This window comes from Podarcis erhardii (genome assembly GCF_964252035.2).
Source record: "Podarcis erhardii genome assembly, chromosome: 12".
NCBI classification, from domain to species: domain Eukaryota; kingdom Metazoa; phylum Chordata; class Lepidosauria; order Squamata; family Lacertidae; genus Podarcis; species Podarcis erhardii.
Genome location: NC_138513.1, coordinates 21201771 through 21228986, shown reverse-complemented (window position 1 = coordinate 21228986; position 27216 = coordinate 21201771). Strand labels below are relative to the sequence as shown.

Sequence of the window (27216 nt, the reverse complement as noted above, 5' to 3'; positions counted from 1 at the left end):
TAATTTTATTGTATTTATGGAGACAATTATATTCTTTGAAGTCTCTTCAATACAGAGAAGTGTTGAATAATTGTATTTTTTCCACAGAAGCATTATTTCAGCTGCTCCAAGTTAGCCTAAATCCTGACGGTAGAGTTACATACTCTGAATGGAATTTTATAAACACTTCATGTGATGCAGCCGTAAATGGAGCAATGTTGGTGTCCTGAAAAGAAAAGGGGAATAATAATAATAATAATAATAATAATAATAATACTGATTACAGAACCTTTTCACAGAAAGCACATTCCTATAAGAATGCTACACAGGATGGTTCCGGGCTGTCTTTATTTTGACAGAGGATTAAATCACATACCAGCAAATTCAGATTGTGCAATTAAAAGTTTATTTGGAATTCCTCCCCTGCTAAAGTAGACTTCTTGCAATAAGGAAAGTGATGAGGAAACGTGCTTGGAAGTGTGGGATAACAATTGCTTTATGGAACATAATATAACTTCCCCCAAACAAATCAGAATGAATAAATAGCTGACATTGTCTAACCGCCTCACAAACTTCGTGGAAACAGATCAGGATGAATGTTCAACAAACAAGTTGTCTGGAAGCGACCCTGGTTTAAGGGCCCCTCCAGACATCCTTTTTATTGTGAATTTGTGATGATATTGGGGCAATTATACATGATGCTGCTTTCCATATTGCTTGCAGCTGCAAAAGTTTTGGGGTAGATATTCTGCTTACTTTCCAATCAATGCAGATCCCTAGACTTCCTGCTGAAACATCCCTGCACCTTTTTATACCGCAAATGTTCTAATTTAGTTTTTTTGTCTTGCTTTCGTTGCACTATAATGCAAGAGTGCCCTGGACCCAGATGGCAACAGTGTGACAGCATTGGAAAAGCATCACAAAACAACTAATGAAGCAGGATGAGGTGTGGATGTTTGACAAAACGTATCTTAGGTTGTGTCAAGCATTGCTTACAGGGACTGTGTACACACCCGTACCTTTAAAGCACATTTTCACCACCCAAGAATCCTGAGAACTGTAGCTTGTTTAGAGTGCTGGGAAGTGTAGTTCTATGAGGGAGAAACTACAGTTCCCAAGATTGTATGTGTGTGCGCGCGTGCACACACTTTAAATATGATTTAAAGGTATCGTGTGAACAGACAGAGCAGGGTGCATTTCCATTGCTTCTGGTGGTGGCAGGGTATTCTGAGCAGCCTGTGGATGAAGATCTTAAACGTCAGCCAGGCTTGCATGCCAGCAGCCAACCCTTCCTAGTACTCAGGTCCCAAGCCATGTAGGGCTTTTAAAGGTTATAATTTTCAATAAACTGAATAAACACTCTGAATTTTTCCTAGCAACAAATTGACAGCCAGAGGGGTTCATGTAAAAGTGACAAGATGGATTCCCCACAACAGCTGTGTTTTGTACCAACTGCAATATGACTGAATTGTCTTCAAAGGCAACCCAACACAGAGTGTGGTATAGTCCAATTTAGTTTTCACAAGGCTGTGTATAACTGAGCTGCCTTCAGGTGAGGAATCTCATAATTTCATCCAGCACTGCTTTCTCTGCATTACAACATGGAAGGGGTGAGAGTTTGTGAACCGAGATATTAGATCTCATTTTGGAAACGCTCAGAGGAAGAAACTAAAATAAAAGGAACACTTTAGCACAAACTCCACTAGATGTCACTACAGTCTCTCTGTTGGAATGACCATGTATGTTACACAACCCACAACAGAGCTGGAGCCCACACTGGCAAACGTCACATAGTACAAAATTAAAACATACCATTCCACAATATGGTCCCATAGATGCATGGCTACTGTCCGGTCCATTATAAAGTTTCAGATAGTTGCTGCTACAGTCACCAGGATCATCAATGCTGATGAAAGCAAAATGGACGGTAACAGCCCTTCCTTGGGGGGCTTTAATTGTCCACTCGCAGTCTGTCTGATTCTGATAAGAAGCTGGATACCCAGGGCTGGCAAATGAACCAGTCTCACCATATAAAGTACCACCACATCCTACAAACAGAAAGTTAGTGCTAAATAATTTGTTGTACTGTGCATTCTCAACAACGTTCTCAGCAATAGACATAAGGGAGGAAGTATCAATGGTCAAAACAAAATAAAAAAATTCCTTCCAGTAGCACCTTAAAGACCAACTGAGTTAGTTCTAGGTATGAGCTTTCGTGTGCATGCACACTTCTTCAGAAGAAGTGTGCATGCACACGAAAGCTCATACCTAGAACTAACTCAGTTGGTCTTTAAGGTGCTACTGGAAGGAATTTTTTTATTTTGTTTTGACCATGGCAGACCAACACGGCTACCTATCTGTAACTGGAAGTATCAATGGTTATGTCACATTTTTAAACTAACTTCATTGGGCTTAAACTGGATGAGGAAGATTGCATGTGGGTTGTTTTTTTTTCTTAAATCCCAACTGGCCTGGATTTGTAGGAATACAATTGCAAAACAAAACATAACACAACATACCAATTTTTAGGTTACAGTATGTCTTGTCATTGCTTGTGAATTCCCAGGCAGCAGCCATGGCCAGGAACACGTTTTACCAGCTTAGGCTTGTTGGCCAGTTACAAACCTTTTGGAGAAGGAGGCTCACCTGAACATTGTAATGTATGGAACATCCAGATTGGGTTGTTGTAATCCAGAATGCGGCAGCTAGACTGGTGACTGCAAGTGGCCACCAAGACCACATAACTCCGGTCCTGAAAGACCTACATTGGCTCCCAGTACATTTTGGGGCACAATTCAAAGTGTTGGTGCTGACCTTTAAAGCCCTAAATGGCTTCAGCCCAGTATACCTGAGGGAGTGTCTCCATTCCCATCGTTCTGCCTGGACACTGCGGTCCAGCGCCGAGGGCCTTCTGGTGGTTCCCTCACTGCTAGAAGTGCAGTTACAGGGAAACAGGCAGAGGGCCTTCTTGGTAGTGGCACCCACCCTGTGGAAAACCCTCCCACCAGATGTCAAAGAAATAAACTATCTGACTTTTAGAAGACATCTAAGGCAGTCCTGTTTAGGGAAGTTTTTAATATTTGATCTTTTACTGTGTTTTTAATATCCTGTTGGAAGCTGCCCAGAGTGGCTGGGGAAACCCAGCCAGATGGGTGGGGTATAAATAATAAATTATCATCACTACTACACTGTACAGTGATTCACCTTTGAAGGTGATCTGGCAATTTCAACTAGTTCAAAGTGTTATCAATATTTAATCTCAGGAGTTGGCTGAAAGGAGCATATAATGGGATTGTTAAAATAGCTGATCTTGCTCTAAATTTGTTTGCAAACACAATTCAAAGTGATGGTTTTAAACCTTCAACTGGCAGGACACCGAGGAAGGAGAACTGGATCCCAGCGAGGAGTGTAGCCACGATTGGATGAGACCTCTCCTGCTGATGTATGGCAGGGATGGGGAACACCTGCAGTTCTCCAGGTGTTGCTGGACTCCAACTCCCATCAGTCCCAGCCAGAATGGCCAATAGTCAGGGTTGGTGGGAGTTGTATGCCAACACCTTGAAGACCAAACTTTCCCCATCCCTTCCATACATCAACAGAAGAGGCCTTATTCCGAGATTGCTCACTGATACAAGTTGGATCTGTGGGGGAAAGGATAATTGCAAACTATATGCTGATCTCCGCCAGCAATTTCTAGATCACCTCTGTATCCCCAAATGGAAACCAGAGTTGGAGGTCATACATTTTCTATTACTGGGAAGTGTTCAGGAGCTCACCAAGTTAGTGGCTAAATATCTCTATTTGGTTTTTTGTTGTCAAAATACATTGCAGACATCTGATCTCCCTGGAGACCTAGAGATGTGACGATAGACTGCTCTGCTTCCTTTCTTTTAGCAAATGTTTTGTGCCACTGGGGAAGTGGTAATTCTGTATTGATTTGTTTTCGATGTTTGTATGTGATGCCAATAAAAGGTTTGATGATGATGATGATGATGATGATGATGATAAGGAAGAGTGAATGGTTCCCTTTCCTTGAAACTCTTTCTGCAGCAAAGGCTCCTAAACCAATCCAGTCCTTCCATTCAGGAATGGTCAAAGGTTTCGTATTTCAGCACATATTTATTTGGAAGGTGAATCTGATACAGTTCTAGATGACTGGAAATCCATGTTTAATAGTCTACTCAGTGGGCGTCATTATAATCTCTTCAATGTAGTTTAAATTAAGTCTTAACGTTTTAAAAAATAATTTGTAAGATACCCTGAGAGCCTTGAAAGTCCAAATAGCAGGTTATAAGTGGAAACAAACAAACAAATATAGAATGAAAACCATTGCTACTACCAGTTGGTGATGAAGTCCAAGTGATTTCATAACCTTCACTGGAAGCTAGGATGTCACTTTTGAAACGGAGATACACAGCATGATTTTTGGCAAATACAGGATTGGGTAGGGTGTTTCCACAGTACTTGTGAAGCAGTGGAGAGTTTGCATCACTACCATTTCTGACCTTTAGAAGAATATACAAAGCCATTGTTAATGAAATGTTATCAGTGATGAATAACTAAAATCTTTGCAACAGATACAGGTAACTTGATGGAAACAGTCTCTGTCATGACACTAGCAGGTATCTTCAATATTTTCCTTTTTTTAAGAAAAGGGTGATTCCTACAAGTGCTTTGTCACAAAGCTGACCTCATGATCAGCATGGTATCTGAGTCAGACCCAGGACATGGCAACAGAGGCAGACTTGTCACATGGAATATAGTAGCAGAGTCCTCTTGGAAGTTTTTACAGGAGTTAGGAGGTGCCATGTGATCCATCCTGGTCTATTGTCTAGCCTAGGATTAGACTAGCTGCTACTTGAGAAGGAAATTGCGGACATAGGTAGTAATCTGGATCTGGTTCCTGGTTTAAGGAAAGGGGCCCCATGAAGCAGAACATGTGAAGCAGGTAACTGTCATACCTCTAAGAAATCATGGCATCCATTGTGTTGTAGGTTAAAGGAATTGAAAAAGAGAGAGATGGTGTGATTTAGTGGGGATCGCAGAATAATAGTACAATCCAAGTTGTGAGGGTAAGGATCAGGCCAGCCCGGGCTTTTCAGATAGCCAAATGATTGGTTGTATTCTCTGTTGCAGCCTAGCAGGAGACAAATATATAAATATAAATATATATCGTTTCTACATTTTACAATATCTTCACACCTTTAGATTTTCACTCCCCATGCTAATAATTTTTGGTGCCTATAAAAAGCAGGGTGAAAGCTTTACCTGAAGTCAGGTAAGAGAAGCTAAGTCCATTATTAACCACATAGGCTTCTGATCTGAAAATTACAACAGCAGTCTGCCCATAAGAATAAAACACAGGAATCGCAAGATTTTCAGAGCCACAGAATCGGTGGACATGATCAGCATGTTCTGGATTGCCCTGAAATGTAATAAGCAAGAAGTCAAAGCTTGGGGGGGGGGCAAGGAAAAAAAGAGCATATGGAAATGAAGGAGACTTTCCTAACAGATTGTGACATATTGTGGCTTGTGCCGTTTTGCACAGCTATTGCAAGATATAGTACCATGTGAACACAGGCATCTGGTTGCCAGTGCTTGTGACATTATTGGCGTTAAAGGCAACCCAACCCTCCTCATTGATTCCTTCTCTCTTAGTATCTTTGTTGTTTAGTCGTTTAGTTATGTCTGACTCTTCGTGATCCCATGGACCAGAGCACGCCAGGCACTCCTGTCTTCCACTGCCTCCTGCAGTTAGGTCAAACTCATGCTGGTAGCTTCGAGAACACTGTCCAACCATCTTGTCCTCTGTCATCCCCTTCTCCTTGTGCCCTCAATCTTTCCCAACATCAGGGTCTTTTCCAAGGAGTCTTCTCTTCTCATGAGGTGGCCAAAGTATTGGAGCCTCAGTTTCACAATCTGTCCTTCCAGTGAGCACTCAGGGCTGATTTCCTTAAGAATGGAGAGGTTTGATCTTCTTGCAGACCATGGGACTCTCAAGAGTCTCCTCCAGCACCATAATTCAAAAGCATCAATTCTTCTGCGATCAGCCTTCTTTATGGTCCAGCTCTCACTTCCGTACATCACTACTGGGAAAACCATAGCTTTAACTATATGGACCTTTGTCGGCTAGGTGATATCTCTGCTTTTTAAGATGCTGTCTAGGTTTGTCATCGCTTTTCTCCCAAGAAGCAGGTGTCTTTTAATTTTGTGACTGTTGTCGCCATCTGCAGTGATCATGGAGCCCAAGAAAGTAAAATCTCTCTCTGCCTCCATTTCTTCCCCTTCTATTTGCCAGGAGGTGATGGGACCAGTGGCCATGATCTTAGTTTGTTTTTTATGTTGAGCTTCAGACCATATTTTGTGCTCTCCTCTTTCACCCTCATTAAGAGGTTCTTTAATTCCTCCTCACTTTCTGCCATCAAAGTTGTGTCATCTGCATATCTGAGGTTGTTGATATTTCTTCTAGCAATCTTAATTCTGGCTCTTAGTAACTACTCTTAGTAACTACTCATTGGTAAAGCAACTGCTTCCTTTCAGGCTTTCCTTACTTACTGCTGCTTCTCCAGGTTCAGCCTGTATTGGAATGAGTTAGAATGTGCTAGTGCTGACTTATTGGCTTCATATTGGCTGCATGTAAAACCTATACTTGGAATGGCTTTGTTTGTCATGAATAATAAAGCTTACATTTCCTTTACCCTTTCAAAAAACAGTCTTACCTGGGGTGAATGCCTGACACCAGGATTTCAATCTCTCAACCTTCAGACTTCAATGGCATTAATTGCATGAATGCAATTCACATCCATAAGTTTTTGTTTTTTGTTTTGTTATGCAGATAGTAGCTGTGATAGCTGCTTAAGGGCAGTGGATGTTAGGGAGAGAGCACTTCATGTTTTATGTCCCTGCCATGGTCCTAACAACATCAACTTTCCAAAGCTACTACTTGCATTTCAATGAAGGCATGAAGGCAAGGAAAGAAAGCTAAAAGTCCCCCCCCCCCGACCCGATTTCTGAGGTGGTACCAGGGTTACTATTAACATAGCATATATATATATATATATATATATATATATATATATATATATATATATTTGCTTTCGTAGATTTTCACGGGTACAGGAATGCAGGTTTTGGTGTCCTCGGGTGTCTTCCCGTGTAAAAGTTGGGGTGTCTAGGCGACGTTTCGACGAGGTCTCACTCGTCATCTTCAGGCTGGTGCTTTCGGCTTCTTGTTACTGGAACAGAGCAGGATCTCAGTGTTTGAGTTCCTATAAATACTGTAGAGGGGGTGTGGTGTATAGCCTCCAATGTTCTGGGCAGAGAGGAAGTTCCCAGGCTAGTGTGCCTTTTCTTCTTTTGTTCCTTAATTACTTGAGAGATATCTTGAGTGATTTCTTGAGTGATATCCTGAGTACCACTTAGGTGGGTCATTAGGTGTGGATTAGTTGCTAAAGTCTTTGTGTCTTGACCTCTTGAACTTTGTGAAGAGTTTTCATGAGAAGATGGCTGTACTGTACTTAGTTGTGCTCTGGCTTGGCTTCGTGTATAGGGGCGAGCTGTGGTTTTGTGGCTTGTGTCAGCCAGATCTGTGTAGGGATTGCAGGGGGGTGCAGCATCCGGAGGTGCCACCATGGATTGGCTACTGGATGGTGTCTATAATTCATCTGTGGAGAGGGTCTGGGTTTGGGTCTGGTGTGGTTGATTGGTGTTGGCGTTCTGTGTGCCTCTGGATCTGGTGTCAGTTTTTGTGGGGAGGGCTAATTTCCAGATGTCTGGCAAGCGGGATGTGTCGTCACGCTTGTTCATGTTGTGAGGGTGTTTCTCTATCTCGATGGCTTCCATGATTATTCTCTTGTGGTGATGTTCCGTGTTAAAGAGCAATTTGGAATCTGCAAAATTAATTTCGTGTCCTGTTTCTTTCATGTGTTGGAAAAGAGAGGAAGTTTTTTCTTCTTTTTTGACGGCATTCTTGTGTTCTGCGATACGTGCATTTATTCGTCTGTTTGTTTGTCCAATGTACGTGGCTGGGCAGACTTTGCAGGGTATTTCATAGATCCCTTGGTTTTCCAACTGGATTTTATCCTTTTATATATATATATATATATATGCACATAAGCTCCATTCATGCAATTAGCATTGGGTCTTGTTTGGCATTTAGTATCAGACAATGTAGATTTGGGCAAGGGGAATTGAAAGCAGGGAAATCTCATGGACCTTTGACACCCAGACTGGGGATCCCCACCTTCACCCTTAGCACACAAGGATCCTAGCAGCAGGCCTGGCTGACTTACCAGTGGTGAGTCTTGGAACTCTAGATAATTCTGAGAGCAGTCCTGGTTGGACTGGAGGTGGAATTCTTGCACCACTATTTTCACATGTTGCTCAGGAGGAGCATCAATAACCCATCTGCAGTACGTAAAGGGAGGATATGCTTCTGGAAAGTAGGGCGATGTCGCTATTTGGCTGGTTGAAGTTGCATTAAACACACCTCCGCACAGTCCTGTTAAAAACAACAGCAACACAGATTAGACAAGCTTGCTGGTTTATAAGCACTCTTTCATGGAGGAACAAGGCTATCAGTAGCTACTAGGGATGGTGATTATGTATAACTTCCAGCATCCGAGGCAGGATGCCTCTGAATACCAGTAGCTTCAATTCTCACAAGGAGAGGGTGGTGTTGCGCTCCAGTCCTGCTTGCAAGTTTCCAATAGGAATCTGGCTGGCCCCTGTGGGAACTGCTTCAGGGGTTTATTTTGCAATAAAATGGCATATGAATTTAGTTAAATGAATAAACACAGAACAAGGATGCTGGACTAGATGGGGCATTGCACTGATCCAGCAAAGATCTTTTTGTGTACTTCAACTCAGAATCATAAGCTGTTGACCTAAAGAGATATTTATTTGAAAGCAACAAGACATTGAGGTACAAATGCTCAATGCCAAGAGACAAAATGTGCAGATTCAAAATAGATCAATTATATCATGATGGGTTTTAAAATATTATATTTCTATGACATTGGAGTTGCTTTTCTCTTTAAAATACTTGAAGCAATGTGCAAGTTCGTGTTTTCTAAATCAGTGGTCTAACAGTCCTAACCTCTGCCCCACCTTCTAACCCCTCTGATCTCCCCAAATCCTCTCCACCCAGACAGATACATTTCAGTCACCATCTCTTCCATCAAGTCTTATCTTCTCCAGGAAGCTGGATTCTCTTTATAATTGGTTTCCTAATTTCCTAAAATTATACTCACTGTCCACAGTAGTGTAGGTAACATTGAAACCTGCTCTTTCTACATACATGCCAGTGACAAACTTAATGGTCAAGAAGTTGTCAGTAGAAAGAAAAGGAGCTGGAACTCTGGAGCCACAAAACTTGCCAACAACTGTAGCATTTTCATTACTACCATCGAACAGCTAAAAGGCAAAACAGAAACATAACTTCTCTATAGCATGATATGTGTGTGAGCTGAACAGTTAAAAGCTATGGGAATGATTGGTGGAAGGAGTTCAAGTGTTCAGTTTGGTGACTGATGTCTCATAGGGTGCCTTACAAATGCAAGAAATACTACAACTGATAGCTCAGCTGGTTAGAGTGCGGTGCTGATAACACAAAGGTCACAGGTTCGATCTACCTATAGGGCAGCTGCATATTCCTGCATCACAGGGTGTTGAACTAGACCAGAATTCTAGGGTTCTATGAATTGTTGTTGTTGTTATTAATTCAAATCAAAATACCATATTTTTCGCTCCATAGGATGCACTTTTTCCCTCTTAAAAACTAAGGGGGAAAGTCTGTGTGTCCTATGGAGCGAATGCAGGGGGGAGGCAGGCAGGAAAAGCCCCCAAGAGCCACACACAAGCTTTGCGCGGCTCTTGCGGGCTTTTCCCCAGAAGGGAGAAGGGACTGACGCGGCCAGGGTGCACGGCTCCTGTGGGCTTTTGCGGGAGGTGGGGGAATTGCCATAGCTGCGTGCAGCCTCTCCAGCCTGTCCGCTGCTCTTTGGGGCTGGGGGGGGGGGAAATAATATTTTTTTTCTTGATTTCCCCCTCTAAAAACTAGGTGCGTCTTGTGGTCCGGTGCGTCCTATAGAGCGAAAAATATGGTAATGGTCAGGTTAAGGTATAACCTTTTATCCAGATGCTCTGTCCTTGCAGTACCCCTTCCCTCTTCTCTTTTTGGTGCACTGCAATTGAATAATCATTCAGTTAACTAACCATAGTTTCCTGTTACAGCCAAGGCAGGAAACCATGGATATAATGTTTGGCACAAAGCTGGATTGGAGCCCAGAGTTTTGTGTTTGTTTAGGAGGCTATTCCTTGTAACCATTCTTGCACAGTTTGGACATAATGGGAAATTATGGTTATGTAGCCCAGGAAGCCTTCAATCATAGCATGCCAAGATGGGAGGAGAAATGGAGCAGAACGAGACTCATATCTTAAGAAACCAAGATATGCAAGTCCAAATGGAATCAATATCTCATTTTGATTTCATGTAAAGAAGGAAGTCATTTTCAACTAAACATTTAGTTACATGTTCACTATCTTAGTGAACTTGAATTAACCTTTGCTTTTCTTTTTCTTTGCAAACCTTCGGGACATGTCTGTTTAGAGTCATATAAAACTATTTATTATATTTCCTTTACCCTTGCTGTAAGGTAGACTTTGAATGAAAAGAAATAAGGGAACAAAAGTTATTTTGTAGCCTATGGTTGAAACACAGCAAAAAGAGTGCCTTGCATTTCTTGATTAGCACACACTGATCTTACTTGGACATAGTCATAGCGGCAGTTTTGAACAGACGATTCTGCTTCCAGTTGAAAAGTGTTAAAGGTGAGATTGATCAGCTTGTTTATGGGGGCAGCTATAACCCACACACATTCAAGATCTTTGTCATATTTGCCATCCATGTCGGAGTCTGGCGAGCCAAAGCTGTCACTTGAATTTGTCAGGTAACCACCGCAGCCTTGCTGAGGGCCTGTTAAAAAGAGAGATCTGTCATCTGCATGTTTCATGGCAGTAATTTAAAGGATGTTATGTATTTTTTGATCTGTACTTTTCCTATTCCTGTCTTCATTTTTTTTTATTAAAATTTTTATTACATTTTCAATTTACAGAAAAAAGAAAAAAGAGAAAGAAAAAGCGATCCAACTTTCAAAATGCATTTTTACATTGTTAACTGGACTTCCCCACATCTCCCTCACCCTGCGTTCTTTGCAATAAACATGTCAGCAAATTATTACCTTATTTCGTGTCTTATTTGTATCTTTCAAAATATTTTACTTCTAGATTTAAAGTACCTTTTTTCAAATATTTATGCCTTAGAATAATACATAAAATAACTTTAAATTTCACCTTTTTCTTACTTATAACTTAATTTTCTATTTTCCCAATCTAGTTGCAGGAGCAAAAATTTCCAAATCATGCAGATTCTTAACATTCATACAACTTATAATGTTTTTGTAAATAATCCTTAAATTTTTTCCAGTCTTCTTCCGTTGTCTCTTCTCCCAAATCTCGAATCCTGCCAGTCATTTCTGCCAATTCCATATAGTCCATCAACTGCGTCTGCCACTCTTCCAGCGTGGGAAGGTCTTGTGTCTTCCAACCTTTTGCAATAAGTATTCTTGCTGCTGTAGTTGCATACATAAAAAGTATTCTGTCCTTCTTTAACACCCTTTGGTCCACTATGCCCAGGAGGAAGGCCTCTGGTTTCTTGGGAAAGGTGTACCTAAACACCTTTTTTAACTCATTGTAAATCATTTCCCAGAAGGCCTTCACTCTTGGACACGTCCACCAAAGGTGAAAGAATGTCCCCTCAGCCTCCTTACATTTCCAACATTTATTATCAGATCGATGGTAAATTTTTGCTAGCTTGACTGGGGTCATGTACCACCTACATATCATTTTCATAATATTCTCTTTCAAGGCATTGCATGCCGTGAATCTCATTCCAGTGGTCCATAACCTTTCCCAGTCTTCAAACATAATGTTGTACCCAATATCCTGAGCCCATTTTATCATGGCTGATTTGACTATCTCATCCTGAGTGTTCCATTTAAGCAGCAAGTTATACATTCTCGAAAGTACCTTAGTCTTAGGTTCTAACAGTTCTGTCTCTAGTTTCGATTTTTCCACCTGGAATCCTGTTTTTTTGTCAGACTTAAAGACTTCTTGAATTTGGGCATAATGAAACCAATCTTGCACCCTATTCTTTAATTTTTCAAAGCTCTGCAGTCTCCAGTTGTCTCCTATTTTTTCTATCATTTCCCAATATTTTGGCCATCCGACCTCCATATTGAGTCTTTTTCTAGCCTTGGCCTCCACTGGTGATAACCACCTCGGGGTTTTACTCTCTAATAAATCTTTATATTTTGTCCAGACCGCGAATATGGCTTTTCTGACAATATGGTTTTTGAACATTTTATGAACCTTTACCTTGTCGTACCACAAATATGCATGCCACCCAAAAGCATTGTCATACCCTTCCAAATCCAAGACATCAGTGTTCTCAAGTAATAACCACTCTTTCATCCAGCAGAAAGCCGCAGCTTCGTAATATAACCTTAAATCTGGCAGGGCAAATCCCCCTCTCTCTTTGGCATCCGTTAGTATTTTAAATTTTATTCGGGGCTTTTTGCCCTGCCAGACAAACCTAGAAATATCTTTCTGCCACTTCCCAAAACACTCCACTCTGTCTATGATCTGTAGGGTCTGAAACAAAAATAACATCTTCGGCAATACATTCATTTTTATAGCTGCAATTCGGCCCATCAAGGAAAGTTTCAATCTTGACCAGATCTCTAAATCTTTCTTAATTTCTGACCAACATTTTCCATAATTATCTTTAAACAAATTCAGATTTTTGGCAGACAGGTTTACGCCTAGGTATTTTACTTTTTTGACAACATTTAATTCTGTCTCTTTCTGGAACTCATCTATTTCCAAAGATGTCAAGTTTTTCTCCAAAACCTTAGTTTTTTGCTTGTTCAGTTTGAACCCTGCTACCCGACCAAATTCATGAATTAACTCTAACACTCTCTTCGTACTAGATTCTGGCTCCTGTAATGTTAAAACCAAGTCATCTGCGAAAGCTTTCAGTTTGAATTGTTTCGCTCCGACCTGTATTCCTTGTACCAACCGGTCTTCCCTAATCATGTTCAAAAGCACCTCCAGAACTGAAATAAATAGCAGAGGGGATAGGGGGCACCCTTGTCGTGTTCCTTTTTCAATTTTAAATTCTTCTGTCACCACATTGTTTACAATTAACTTTGCTTTCTGCTCTGAATAAATTGCTTCTATTCAATTTTCAAACCCCCGTCCCACTCCCATCCCTTCCAAATTTTTCTTCATAAATCTCCAAGAAATATTGTCAAAGGCTTTCTCCACGTCAACAAAGATTAACACTGATTTTGTATTAATGTTGGTTTGCAAAAGTTCCAGAATGTCAATAATATTCCTAGTGTTGTCAGACAAATGTCTTCCTGGAAGAAAGCCTGCCTGGTCCTTATGAATTACTTCATTTAATACATTTTTAAGTCTACTCGCCAAAATGTCTGCAAAGATTTTGTAATCCACATTTAGGAGTGAGATGGGACGGTAGTTCTTTAGTTGAGTCTTTTCAGTTTCCACTTTAGGGATCAATGTGATGAAAGCTTCTTTCCACGATTCCGGTGCCTTCTTCCCCTCCAAAATCTGGTTGCATACCTCCATTAGTGGTTGTATCAAATAGTCTTTCAACGTCTTATAATACTTGGAGGTAAGCCCATCCGGACCTGGAGATTTGCCTATTTGCATATTCTGAATGGCATTCTCTATTTCTTGTTGTGTTATTTTGTGATTCAGGATTGTTCTCTTTTCCTGAGCAAGTTTTGGTAGTCCATTTGTTTCCAAAAATTGGTCTATCTCCTTCTCCTCTTGTGGCCCTTGGGTATAAAGCTTTTTAAAATATCTCTGGAAACACTTCCTAATTTCTTCTGGTTTCTGGATATTTCTCCCTATTCCTGTCTTCATGCTTACTGTCAACCATGGGCTTTTGGGAGCTGAATTGCATCATTTTAATGCTTTGCACAGCTTTTTTTGTTTTTGTTTTGTTAAACTAAGCCCTTTTCACACAATGTGTTCAATATGTGGACAGCAGAATCTCACACGCTGCCATTGCTTCCAGACTCCATACACAAACTATTCATACTATTCACTGAATGCGAGAAGATTGAAGCAAAATTTCCTTTAAACTCTTCCCACATTATATTCAATGTAATGTGTGAAAGTGGGGGTGGATATGTCAGGAGGTGGCTCCAATGCTACCAACAGGACTGATTATTTGATAAGAGGCAAAGAATGTCCCAGCTGCATAAAGAAAGAGCACAGCTGGCTGCACTTTCCAGGACAGTCCCAAACCGAGAGAGAGAGAAAGCAGAGAGAAGCAATAGCTTTGGCTAGAGGGGAGCCAGAAAAGTAGAGGAGAGAGAAGGAAAGCAGGAGATTGGACGGATATATTTATTTTACATTTATATGCCACTTGCTTGTAACAAAACCTCATAGCGGTTTACAAAAAGACAAAGGGAGGGTGGAAGAAAGAGGGACAAAAGGGGGACCAGTGTGAAGTGGGGAGCTTTGCCCCAGAGGGCAAGGGACAGAAATAGCAGGAGTTGGTAAGGAAAGGGTGCAGACCAGGCAAAAACTCCTAGTGGCAGATTTAAGGGAGTCGAGAAGGGAGTCTATCAGACGGGGTGCTAAAGGAAGGCTGCGGGAGTACAACAAGAAGTAGTTGCCTTGAGAAATAAAGTGCACAAACCCAAGGGTTCAGTGATTGCCCGTCGATGATAAAAGAATAAATAAAATGTAAGTAAAAGCAACATACATCTTATCATGTCAAAGGTTGTATTTTTTAAAAAAAACAGTAGGTGGAGCTGTGTCTTTGTCTTCAGCCCACAAGGACTAATATTCCTAGATTCTATTAAAGTCTTTGGGATGTTTAAAAAAAAGAAGCACTTACATTTGCATGCAAACACCTAATTGCTCAGTCAATAGAGCATGAGACTTGATCTCAGTGCCATGGGTTCAAGCCCCATTTCTGCTTTAATTTGAAACTTAAAAAAAAAAAAAAACTGTGAAAATTTGCATTTAATTATTCCATATCAGAATCTGTATTTAAATATGTATTGTATCACAAAACAAACATTTAAATGCATATTTGAGATCAATGTGTGCATTTCAATCTAAAATGCATTTTGGTACTTTTTAAATTTGAGAATAGTATCACAAAACTTGGAGGACTATGGCGGCGTTGCAAATTCACTTGGGTTTGCTTAAAAATGTGGAGTGGACAAAATTATATTACATCCCTAAACGCCCCTGCTCCCAGATGCTTTTTCATTACACACACCTGGAGGACCAACAAGCGCCCCCCACCCACACTTTGGTTGATTCAGATAAAGGCCTTACTGTGGATTTTGAAATTTTATAAAATGGAATAATTGAAAGAGTGCGTAGAGCTCCTTCTGAGCCCCAATCCGTGCAAACTGGACCAACAATATTACCTTATGTCTTTTGCACATAATGTTTCTGCTAATGTAACCCATTGCAAGAAATGTGCCTTTCTTGTGACAATCTCTCACTGCTGACTTGGCTTGAACTGATGGAAGGAGGTTTGAAGCCAAATATTGAGCAGTGTGATTTTGGCTTAAATGTAGTGCTTATATGCTGTGACAGCAGTATTAGTGCAACAATATTTCTGGCTCAAATAAGGTAATTGCAAAAGAAGCAGCAGCAGCAGCAACGAAATTGATAGAATTACAGACACAACATCGCTTGGAATGGCACCAGCAATCATGAAGGGATGAAATATGAGAGAGTCACATCTAAGGCAGAGGTTTTTTCTCCATTCAAAGCATGAATGATATTCAATCCATTCAGCTCCGCTGGAGATAACTGTAAATACTTGCACTTAATTATAAACAGATCTCTGGTACGGAGCTAAGCCAACATGTCGAACCATATGCAGAATATCACTTCTCAATATCTCATGCTTTGTTACCGTACATTCTCTTTGCCCCTCATCACCGCAAAACTAAAAAGGTGCCAGGATAACACAACAAAACCCAGAATGAAAAACATCCAAACTAAAAAAAAAAATCAGAGGTAGAGAAATCAGACAAATCTGAATCCTGGGTAGCCCAATTAACTGAGACCTCCAACCAACTAGTGAACTTCAGCCTGTATACTTGGGCTATGTATACTTGTTTAGGCTGATTCCCAAGCCAAATTGAGAGGGATCTGGGCATTGGCTGGGCAGCCCAGAGCAATTCTGGCCTGTCAGAGGGTGGGGCATAAGGTAGGGAGGGAAGGGGTGACTAAAAGAAAGGACTACTGGGCCTTCAAAGGAGAAGGTAGGGGTGGGTGGGTGTGCTCAATTTCTCCCTCTTCCGACTCCCTGAAGCAACACCAGACAGGATTAAATCTCCCTGCTTACTATGAATAAGCAGGAAGTTTTCATCCTGTGCAGTGCTGGTTACTACTGCTTCTCAATGTTCCCTTCCAAGTGTCAGAGACCAGGCTGAGGAGTACAGCTCTGAGGACGAATGGTGGAAGCCTCCCCCTGCTCCTGACCAGGATCCTGAAACTGTCGAGGAGCAGTGGAGCAGTATAGATTTGGAACAGTGGTTTGCAGAGGGACATAGTTTTGAAGACAAAAGTTGGGAAGAACTGGGGGGGGGGGGTGAACAGCAAAGTGAAGAAGAACAGGAAGAGAGAGGGCTAACAGACTCTCTCTTGCTGGAAAGTATTCAGCCTATCTGTCCAAGGTCACGTAGAGCAGAAAAGGTGGCAACACAAAACACAAGGTGGTTGCAAGATCAGGTTGCAAGATGGAAGTGACATGTGGGGAAGTGGGTGGAATCCTTCACTGGGACACTTTCCTCCCCAAAATGGATGTTTTGTTCTTTTGCTGTGATCATTAAAGACTCTTTGGTAAGGGACTCCTTTTGCTTTGTCCTGCTTATCTACGGCCAAAGGGGGGGAGGAAGCCAAGTCCCAGGAGCCTGACACCAAGCCACTGCCTTCTTACATTTTCCCCTTCTTTGGTTTGGATTTTCCCAGACCTTCTCTTTCTCAGTGTATGCCTGGTAAGAGAAAATCTGGATTGAAGGAGGGGAAAGTATGGGAGTGCAGTGATCTGGAGGAGAATTCATATGGACAATGGATAATAAATGGAGGTACAGAAGCTTACCATCCACATTAAATGACAGTATTGATGAGACCCTACTGATGCAGTATCCCTAATAAAAAGAATTTGTTTTGATTAAATTTCATGATGGTGTTTCTTCTCAATTTTTTCTAATTAATTCATATAGCTTCTTTTAATGTCAACAAAATGCTCATCAATAATAATAATAATAATCCAGAAAAGATGAAGTAGAGATAACCTTATTTTGGATGACATTTGTGCAAAAATCGTAAGTAACCATTGATGAAAAGGGGCAGGATTTTGAAGGAAGGAAATCAGGAATGTTTAGATTGCTCCAAATGAGTTTACCATTTGTGTTCACCTCCTTCCAAGATTTAATTAAGGCTACCCACAACATTAAGCAGAACACAGTAATCACATTAGCCAGTCTCACTTCACTAACACAGCCAGGGTGGTGTACACTTGCTAAACATTAATGAAGAATTGTGTTTCACATTTGCACTCTGGATGCTGCACTAATACAACACCTCTTGGCCTTTCTGTTCTGGCAGATGACATGGAGCTCCTTTCACAAGATTAATTTTCCATGAGCTTTCTGGCTTTACTTGATTTAGATCTGCCTTCATCACCAAAGTGCCCTGCTGATGTTCAGGACTGCCACACCCATCAGCCACAGTCAATGCAGTTCTGCTGGTTGGAGCTGATGGGCATTGTAGTCTGATGCATCTGGAGGGCACCAGGTTGGTGAAGCCTGATCTAGATTTAAGCAGAGTTCTTGAACCTACCTTTGAGGGAGGGAGAGAATCCAGAATCCAACCTTCCTCCATGAGGAAGCAGCACTTTAATTTCACAATGACCTTGTAATATAGAGAAGGTAGCACTCCAGATATACTCCTTATCGCTATATTCCTTTTAGATCAGTGTTTCTTAACCTGTGGGTCCCCAGATGTTGTTGGACTATAACTCCCATCATTCCTAACCAGCATGACCAGTGGTCAGGGATGATGGGAGTTGTAGTCCAACAACACCTGGGGACCCACAGGTTGAGAACCGCTGTTTTAGATGGTATCAAATGAAAAACAGCTGCCAGCTGTGGTGTGCGCATGTGCACAATGGCTGAGTGTTAAGGATATTTCTGCTATGTCACAAATGCTTTATGACAAAGTGACAAAAAGTTGCTGGCATCCACCCACCCACCCCACCCTGCAAAACCCCAATGAATTACCAAAAGAAGAACAGGTAGGTAGCTATTTTCAGTCTATCACTGATCTATTCAACTGTCATAGGAAGGCTGAATTAAAGTCTGTATAATTAACATTAAAGGTAAAGGGACCCCTGACCATTAGGTCCAGTCGTGGCCGACTCTGGGGTTGTGGCACTCATCTCGCTTTATTGGCCAAGGGAGCCGGCGTACAGCTTCCAAGTCATGGCGAACCAGAGCAGCACACGGAAATGCCATTTACCTTCCCGCTGGAGTGGTACCTATTTATCTACTTGCACTTTGACGTGGTTTCAAACTGCTAGGTTGGCAGGAGCAGGGACCGAGCAACGGGAGCTCACCCTGTTGCGGGGATTCGAACTGCCGACCTTCTGATCGGCAAGTCCTAGGCTCTGTGGTTTAACCCACAGCGCCACCCATGTCCCTTAATTAACATTAGGAATAACCAATTATAACGTTTTTATAGCCTGAAGCTTGAAATGAGGTGGACACGTGCTGAGTTCTCAGGTGGGCTTGACCACTCCTGTCGGGGATACCACCTCTGAGTGCTTCTCCATGCAACAAAAGGCTTCCCTGCAAGGTTGAGAAACCTGCACATTAAGGAGAAATGTTCTGGCCCAAGCCCCTCGTGTGTGTGTGTGTGTGTGTGTGTGTGATCTACCCCCATAGGAAAACATTCATAAACAATCATCTGGTGCTCCCCTGCCCCCAGTATGGGACAGTTCGCCCTGCGAGCTCAGGATCCTACCACCTCATTCTGCTGCACATGAAGGTAAGGCTGGGCAGAATGACTAAATAATATTAAACCTTTATACTTTACCCTCACTATGAGTATAAAAAAGGGTACTTCAGGTCTATTAAGGGGCTAAAGCATTCACGGATATGCCAGTCTAGGTTTGCACAAATGAAGCAACTAAAGAAAAGAAAACCTAGCAAATATTTCCTATATATAACTCATGCTATTTCATAGCAGCTGGCTTGCATTGAAGGTGCTGGAGAATTCCCTTTTACCTAGTGTCTCTCTGAATGATGCTCTCCATCCATTGGCTGTTCCAGAGGAATCAGTCCTGAACAGCAGGAGCAAGTTGTTTGCGGAGCTCTTGATAGAAGGTGGGAAGGCCACGCCGCAGAACGTGCCCAGGAGCGGAGCATCTATGTTCAGGCCATCATACACAGTAACAGAATCCTTGTGGCAAGATGAGGATGCTTCAAGGTGGAAGCTGTTGAACCTGTCAAGGGCATTTTTACTAATAAGTGGGATTGTTTCAGTCCTGTTTTCTTAAAATGCATTTGGCGATAAAGAATAGTGGCAACAGATATCAGTCTCCATTGGTGTGGCCAACATCATCAGCCCCAACCAGCGTAGTCAATGGACTAGTATTTTATTTCTTTACAGAAATTTATACACTCTCAGCTCATTAAAAACAATCATGGCAGCATGCAAGAAAAATATGATTAAAGTATCATAAAACACAGAACAAATGAAGAACACTGAAATATATCTACTCTTCAAAAACATTTGGTGAAACAAAAATGTTTCCAGAGGGTGACTAAATATCGGATCCTAAGTGCCTATCTGATTTCAATAGGAAGAGCATTCCACTTTGCTGGAATGAATTATGGCAGAATCTGTCAAACTGGGTTTCTCTCGGTTCCTCATTTTTTCAATCTTAAATTCAGTCTACATAATACACAGACACAGAAAAAGAATGTACGTGTTTTCCTGTATATTTATCCTATTAAATACATTTGGACCTAAAATATGCATTTTCTTCAAGCCATGTTCCCTACAGTACTGTATTTTTGCATGTTCCTTTCACTTATATACAAAGATTGTGCACTTTTCGCTAATATTCAATTTTTGCACACACTTTTGGGTTGGTGCTGTGCATCGCAGAAATTCGGGGAAGTGCAAATTTCGAAGGTTCACTGAGTTTTGGTTTGCATATTGGTCTGGGATGTGCAAATTAGGTGGACGCACATTAAAATGCAAACCAAAATAAATTTCTTATCCATTCTTGTCCACAGCACCTGAAGAGTACCATGTTGTCTACCCTGGTCTATTCAAACACTGTGGCATTCTGACTTTTCTTGGGTGTTGTTTTTTTATGGGAAAGGTTCTGGACTGAAGAAAAAGCACTTAACGGTAGAACTACAATCACAATCCAATGTAAGGTTATTCAGAAATAAGTCCCACTGAACTCAACGGCACTGACTTACAAATAAAGTTGCATAAAATTGCGGTCCTACATATACTTGGAAACAAATCACACTGGGTGCAGCTAGGCTATTTTGAAAGTAAACTTCCATGGGATTGGCTTCATACTTTTAAAGCACATTTCTCTCCTCAAATACTTCTGGGAACTGTAGCTTGTTAAGGGTTGTTCTGTGAGAGGTGAACTACAGTGCCCAGAATTCTTTGAGGGAAAGAATGTACTTTGAATATGCTTTAAAGATATATCGTGTGCACAGTCCTAGGTACTATGGCACTAACAATTCCCATGCTTGCTGTCACTATAGCAGTTTAAAACCAACCCAACCCAACCCAAACCAAACCAAACCTAGAAACCATGATTTTTTCATCATAAACTGAAAACTGCTCTTGGCTTACATACTTGAGTGCCACTATCTTGTTGCTTCTGACAGTGATGTAGTATGAACAGTTCATGTTGTGATGGTACTCAGTAAATGAATGGGTAGGGCTCCTGACTGTACCTCGAGAGCTGTTGAATACGCCGCCACAAGCTGCAGTGAAAGGCAAAAGATTATCATTACTGCCGAAGAACCTCTTTGCCATACACACTTTGGGTCTAGGGTTTCACTAAAATGCAGTAAGCGCTGGTCTATTTTGTTGATACCTGGTCAAATATCCCTTTCATTTTCTCCTTCAGAGTTGGAGTCCAACAATATCTGGAGGGCAACATGGAGGTATACATTCTAGTACAGTGGTGCCTCGCAAGACGAAAAGAATCCGTTCCGCGAGTCTCTTCGTCTAGCGGTTTTTCGTCTTGTGAAGCAAGCCCATTGACGGCTTAGCGGATTAGCGCTATTAGCGGTTTAGCGGCTTTTAGCGGCTTTTAGCGGTTTATCAGCTTAGCGGATAAGCGGCTTAGCGGCTTAGAAAAAAGGGGGGGGGAAACCCCGCAGGAACTCGCAAGACATTTTTGTCTTGCGAAGCAAGCCCATAGGAAATTCGTTTTGCGAAGCACCTCCAAAACAGAAAACTCTTTCGTCTAGCGAGTTTTCCGTCTTGCGAGGCATTCGTCTTGCCTCTGTATATATATAATTTGTTATATGGTTAAAAACCAGCGTACTCCATTTAATACAACAAATACTAGTATGGGTAAAGTAAAGTAAAGTAAAGTAAAATGGTAAGTACAACAGAAGATGCAGATAAAACACAACAATTCATAAAAGTTACATTTTTAAAAAGAAAAGAACCAGCAGAAAGTGAGCACTTAGCCTGGAGGTTGAAGGCCTACCCAAAAAACAATGCCATAGGGTAGGTGGCAAAATGCTTTCACTGGATCTCCTGAGACAGAGTTCCACAGAGCAGCTGCCCCAGTTCAAAAGAGGCCCTCTCCTGATGACCACAGAGGCTCATATATGAGGAGACCATTGGTTTCTTTAATTACCGTATTTTTCGCTCTATAAGACGCACCAGACCATAAGACGCACCTAGTTTTTGGAGGAGGAAAACAAGAAAAAAAATATTCTGAATCTCAGAAGCCAGAACAACAAGAGGGATCGCTGCGCAGCGAAAGCAGCAATCCCTCTTGCTGTTCTGACTTCTGGGATAGCTGCGCAGCCTGCATTCACTCCATAAGACACACACACATTTCCCCTTACTTTTTAGGAGGGAAAAAGTGAGTCTTATAGAGCAAAAAATACGGTATTTGAGCCACAGTGATGGTTGTTTCCTGTGTCCCTGATTACTTCACTGGTGCATAGGAAAAGCTTTGAAATGCATTAAATCCTTCAGTTGGATTCAGTAGGAGATCCCAACTTTTTGGAGGTGGAGTGTGATTGAGTGGCTTTGTAACTGCTGCATGGCTCCCTCAGGTTGAAAGTTAATGCCCGCTTTAAGATCTACTGAAGAATTTGCAGCGGCAGAAGCCACAGTACATTCTTATTTTTATTCTCCATAATGGATGCCATTGGGAGTCTGAGAGATGGCTCAGTCTTTGTCCTCTGGTTCACAGCTCTCTGCAAAACCATCTGTGACCACCATTGTGCTCTGTTTTATAGTCTTCCATTTGGCAGTCAACCACTCTGGGCTCCCTCTTGACAAATCGCCCAAGCCCACTGCTGTCCAAGCTTCTAAAGGACTAGTCATCACAGCAACCACTAGCATTGCAAAGCAAATTCTTTAACAGGCAATGAATGCCTAGGCTCCCATTCCTCATTTTCAGCTACGGTAGGGTGGCGTCTATCGAGCGCTGCCCTTTGGACTGTTGACAAATAAGAGACAAAAGCACAAGAGGTTTTAAAAAAGCAGTGCTTATGGTACGCAAGAAGAGAAAAGCTTCTCTCTTCTTCCCCCTTTTGTCTTTTGTGAAGGATGAAGCTAGAAGGAAACAGAATGTTCATGGCTAGAATGTGTTTTGCATGGGCCAAAAAGCCAATAAAAAGCTACTAGTCATACTTCACAAATGTCAGGAGTCAAAGGTCAGGTGGCAGCAGCCAACTTGAGTGAGTTATGAAGGCCTCTTTCACAAGTAAATTAACATTGTCATCTTCAATGGTATTCCGTCTGGCCAATAACTCTCAGGATGACTCATTTCAAACAATGATACTTGATTTCATGCTTTGAGGCAAATAGCTATTTCTCAAGGCTATGGCAAGGAGGGAACATACTACCTGGTACAAAAAAATGAGGTTCACATACTTGTTATCAGCCCAACGTTTGATTAAGTCTTATTTTTTTTTTCCATTGTCAAGGTCTGTGAGGTAGCTGGGGCCTAGCTATTTTCTTTGACTCAGAAGCCACTCTCACATCCAAAGGAAGAGGGTTTAGTTTCTTCCCTGCCTAGAACATTTTATACTGGACTAGACACTTCCAATAGCTCAATCCCATGGGCACTGGATAGTTTGTCTTTGAGGATATTGCACTATGTGATCTTTGCAAAGTAAATTCATATGTAATAGAACTAATGTGTTCTTAGGAGCTTCTTTATGAGACCCAAATGAGATTAATGTACAGGAAGTTTTTAAAAAGAGCAAACAAGAACAATGCTTTATAGGATGCATAAAATTTACTAAAAAAATGTATTCCCTGGAAATATGATGATGATGATAAAAAATTACAAGAACTCACTAAAAAAATGACTACAGATTTATGCTGAATGTGTGCACATGGATTTCTCCATTCCGGATTCCACCATTTCGGTGGCAAAGGAAAAGCAGAGGAGAAATTGTTTTGCAAACTGCTTGCTAGAATCCCATTCTGGCACTGAACCTTGAATCATGCAAATGTAAAAACCCGGCATTGCATTCAGGGTCATTTTGCTTCATTGCCAGTGAGATATACACAATGAAAAGAGACGGCCTTGAACTGTTTATTTGGCATTGGGCTAATCCTGAGCGTTTTATGACAATTATTTCTGAAAACAGGAGGAGTGCTTTGTGTGTGTTATATGTCACAGTTAACTCTGAAACTAAGGATCAAATCCTAAGCTTACTTACCTGTAGCTAAGCCACTGTGATCACAGAAGGGGATGCTTCGCAACAAGCGTTCATAGGGTGATATCCAATTAATGGGCTGCATCAGTGCAAGGATTTCTGTTTGAGCAATGGAACTTCTCCCTCTCTTCTCTCGAGTGTCCCCTAAATCTGTTCCAGGGGTTACCCTAGCCTTATGGAGCAGATTTGTGGGAAGACCACAGGGCATTCACACGAGGAGGAAAAGGGAGAAGTTTTATTGGGCAAGTGCATATTCTTGCACAGTCTGATGGGATGCATTAGTTGGATAGCATCCTTAGACTTGGGGATGCGGGTGGCACTGTGGGTAAAAGCCTCAGTGCCTAGGGCTTGCCGATCGAAAGGTCGGCGGTTCGAATCCCCGCGGCGGGGTGCGCTCCCGTTGTTCGGTCCTAGCGCCTGCCAACCTAGCAGTTCGAAAGCACCCCCGGGTGCAAGTAGATAAATAGGGACCGCTTACTGGCGGGAAGGTAAACGGCGTTTCCGTGTGCTGCGCTGGCTCGCCAGATGCAGCTTTGTCACGCTGGCCTTGTGACCCGGAAAGTGTCTCTGGACAGCGCTGGCCCCTGGCCTCTTAAGTGAGATGGGCGCACAACCCTAGAGTCTGTCAAGACTGGCCCGTACGGGCAGGGGTACCTTTACCTTTTATCCTTAGACTACAGATGCCCATACGGGTTACATAGATCAGTGTTTCCCAACCTTGGGCCTCCAGATGTTTTTGGCCTACAACTCCCATCATCCCTAGCTAGCAAGACCAGTGGTCAGGGATGATGGGAATTGTAGTTCAAAAACAGCTGGAGGCCCAAGGTTGGGAAACACTGACATAGATTACCCCTTGGTCCCTAGATCAAATTGTTCTCTAAGCAGTGGTTCTGAAAATGGGTGAGGTTTTTCATTGGTTGGTGTCTTGTTTGTTTTTACAAATTTGGAGGAACCCAGAAAGTCAAGGGATAGTTAGGTCTTCTTCCAGGGCATCATTTCGTTGCCTGATGCATGGAAACACATGTTGTTCCCACTAACAATGTGTGGCTACTCACGAATTGCAGCATAAGTGGCCAGAAATCCGATGCCAACAATATGAGAATCTGTGTAGAAATTCAACAGTGTGGATCCAACGATGCTGATAGGATGAGGGATTTCATTGCCGCAAAACGTTTCTTCGGGGTTAGGTCCAGCTCTGTCCCCTCTGAAGACCTTCACTCCATCATAAGCACAATCTCCTAAGGCATTATGAGCTGCACGGCATAAAAATTTAGAACGGTTCATCATCAATATTTTGTGGAACTGTTTACCCATCCTTTAAGTACTTTTTAAAGCCAATTTACCCCATCATAGAAACCAAACTGGGACACTACTTGTGGAGCAGGAGCGGGAAACTTTTTCAGCCTAATGGGAAATCTTCAGGGGGGCACCTGCCAATGGTGGGTGGAGGCAGAGGAAAAAGTGAATGGGGTCAGAGGCAAAGACAGGTAGATCTTCTCCTTCATTTAATTTAAGGAAGAGAAAATCAAACACAGTGTCAGAGGAGAATTATATATATATATATATATATAGAGAGAGAGAGAGAGAGAGAGAGTGTCCCATATATATTTCAAATTTTCTTTCTCTCAAAACTGATCTCTTTTTCTAACTGCTTGGTTACAGGTTATTGTTTATATATGAAGAAACCCTAAAGTGGATCATGCTATAACTGATAGGTGACATTCTTGCCTGCTGCAGGACTGCAGTTTTGTTTCTTGTTTTGTAGTAAACAAGAAGCTAGCCAAAAAGTAATAATCTGGAATGGCACAAGCCGGCACAATGGTGCAGTTGTTTCTGATTTCCAAAATACAAGCACATGCCAAGATGAGTGAATCATCTCTTAGGAATCATCTCCCACTCCTTGTGTGCTCGATTTCAACTAAATATTTGTGATACAGTGTGTTCTGTATCCTTCTGGTTAGAGTGAGCCGAGAACACTTTTGAGCTATAATACATCCTTGCAAACACAGATAACGAATGAAACCGTTTGTTTAGAGACAGCTGGTCTTGGAGGCCTCATAAAAGATAAATAGGAACACTAATCTTCTAAGTGACTCCTTTACTGTTCCTGTAATGCTTTACGGAAGTAACTACTTGCTGCTGAATTTTTTCTTACTTTATGGATGCTTCTGAAATCCTCTTCATCTAGAATTGCACCCCAGTTTTCAATTTCCACACTGCCTTAAACAAGGTATATGTGAGTAGGGAAATCTGATACATCAGTGTGGCAACTCCAGATGTGCCTTCTCAATGCGAGGGCCAAGGACAGACATCTGGGCCAATGAGCTGTGCTGTGCTGTGCTGTGCTGCTGGGAAAGCACTGCAGCAAGTGCCCAAGATTTCCAGGAGCTGATACCTGCTCAGAATATGCCTTTAGACACATTCATTCTTCCAGAGGGAACGTTTTCACAATTTGGTAAATACCGAGGTGAAAGGATTAACATTTCTGTCACTTACATTGCAAACCAAACGTATGGAAACGTAGGATGACAATGGACTGTGGTTCCACATCTATGATATAATTGCAATTCATGTTGTTGTCATATTGATGGGGAAAATTAGGAGAGGCTATTCGACCTGATGGTGCAGTGAAGTTCGCTCCACACCCTGCATGTAAACAAAGAAACATAGTCTGCTGCCATTGAAAAAGTTCAAAATCAATGATCTCCATGTGATTTCTGGGTATAAGGACAGAATGGTAAGGACATGTAAAATACTTTCCACTTTTTTGCAGCCTATAAAGTGTCTCAGTGCATGCTCTGGAAAGGTATTAAAGTCAAACAAAAAATTAAAATATGTCAGTATAGTTTTATTGTTTATCCTCTACCCATCCAAATGAATGCTTAAGTTGATTTACAAGCAATTAACGGTTATTGCTAGTATTTTTTAAAAAATAGAACCAAGGCATTTGTGTCATGTTTCTCATTCCAATACATCTAAGATCCTAGTTCCCACTTCAAACCTCAGGTGGGGTCTCATGTGTCTGTATATTCCTCTACAGCAAAATAAGATAATTCCTGCATATAGACAACCAGAAAATGAGAAAGTGTGCAAAACTGGAACTGTTCTCCTTGAGACATTTAGTTGTCTGTGTGTAAATAATATTTTCTAT

The 27216-nt window shown here is 41.6% G+C and overlaps 1 protein-coding gene across 1 annotated transcript in view; it reads right to left on the bottom strand.

The window, feature by feature from the left end:
- Nucleotides 1-27216, bottom strand: part of CUBN (cubilin) — a gene marked incomplete at its 5' end in the record, with an annotated part of 145317 nt that continues 118101 nt past the window's right edge. Inside the window, 12 exon segments of the mRNA XM_081881783.1 lie at nucleotides 1-205; nucleotides 1792-2027; nucleotides 4319-4484; nucleotides 4941-5116; nucleotides 5248-5404; nucleotides 8271-8479; nucleotides 9231-9393; nucleotides 10746-10954; nucleotides 19395-19612; nucleotides 20999-21128; nucleotides 25121-25318; nucleotides 26562-26711. Coding sequence (XP_081737909.1) covers nucleotides 98-205; nucleotides 1792-2027; nucleotides 4319-4484; nucleotides 4941-5116; nucleotides 5248-5404; nucleotides 8271-8479; nucleotides 9231-9393; nucleotides 10746-10954; nucleotides 19395-19612; nucleotides 20999-21128; nucleotides 25121-25318; nucleotides 26562-26711 — 2120 coding nt within the window. The 3' untranslated portion in view covers nucleotides 1-97.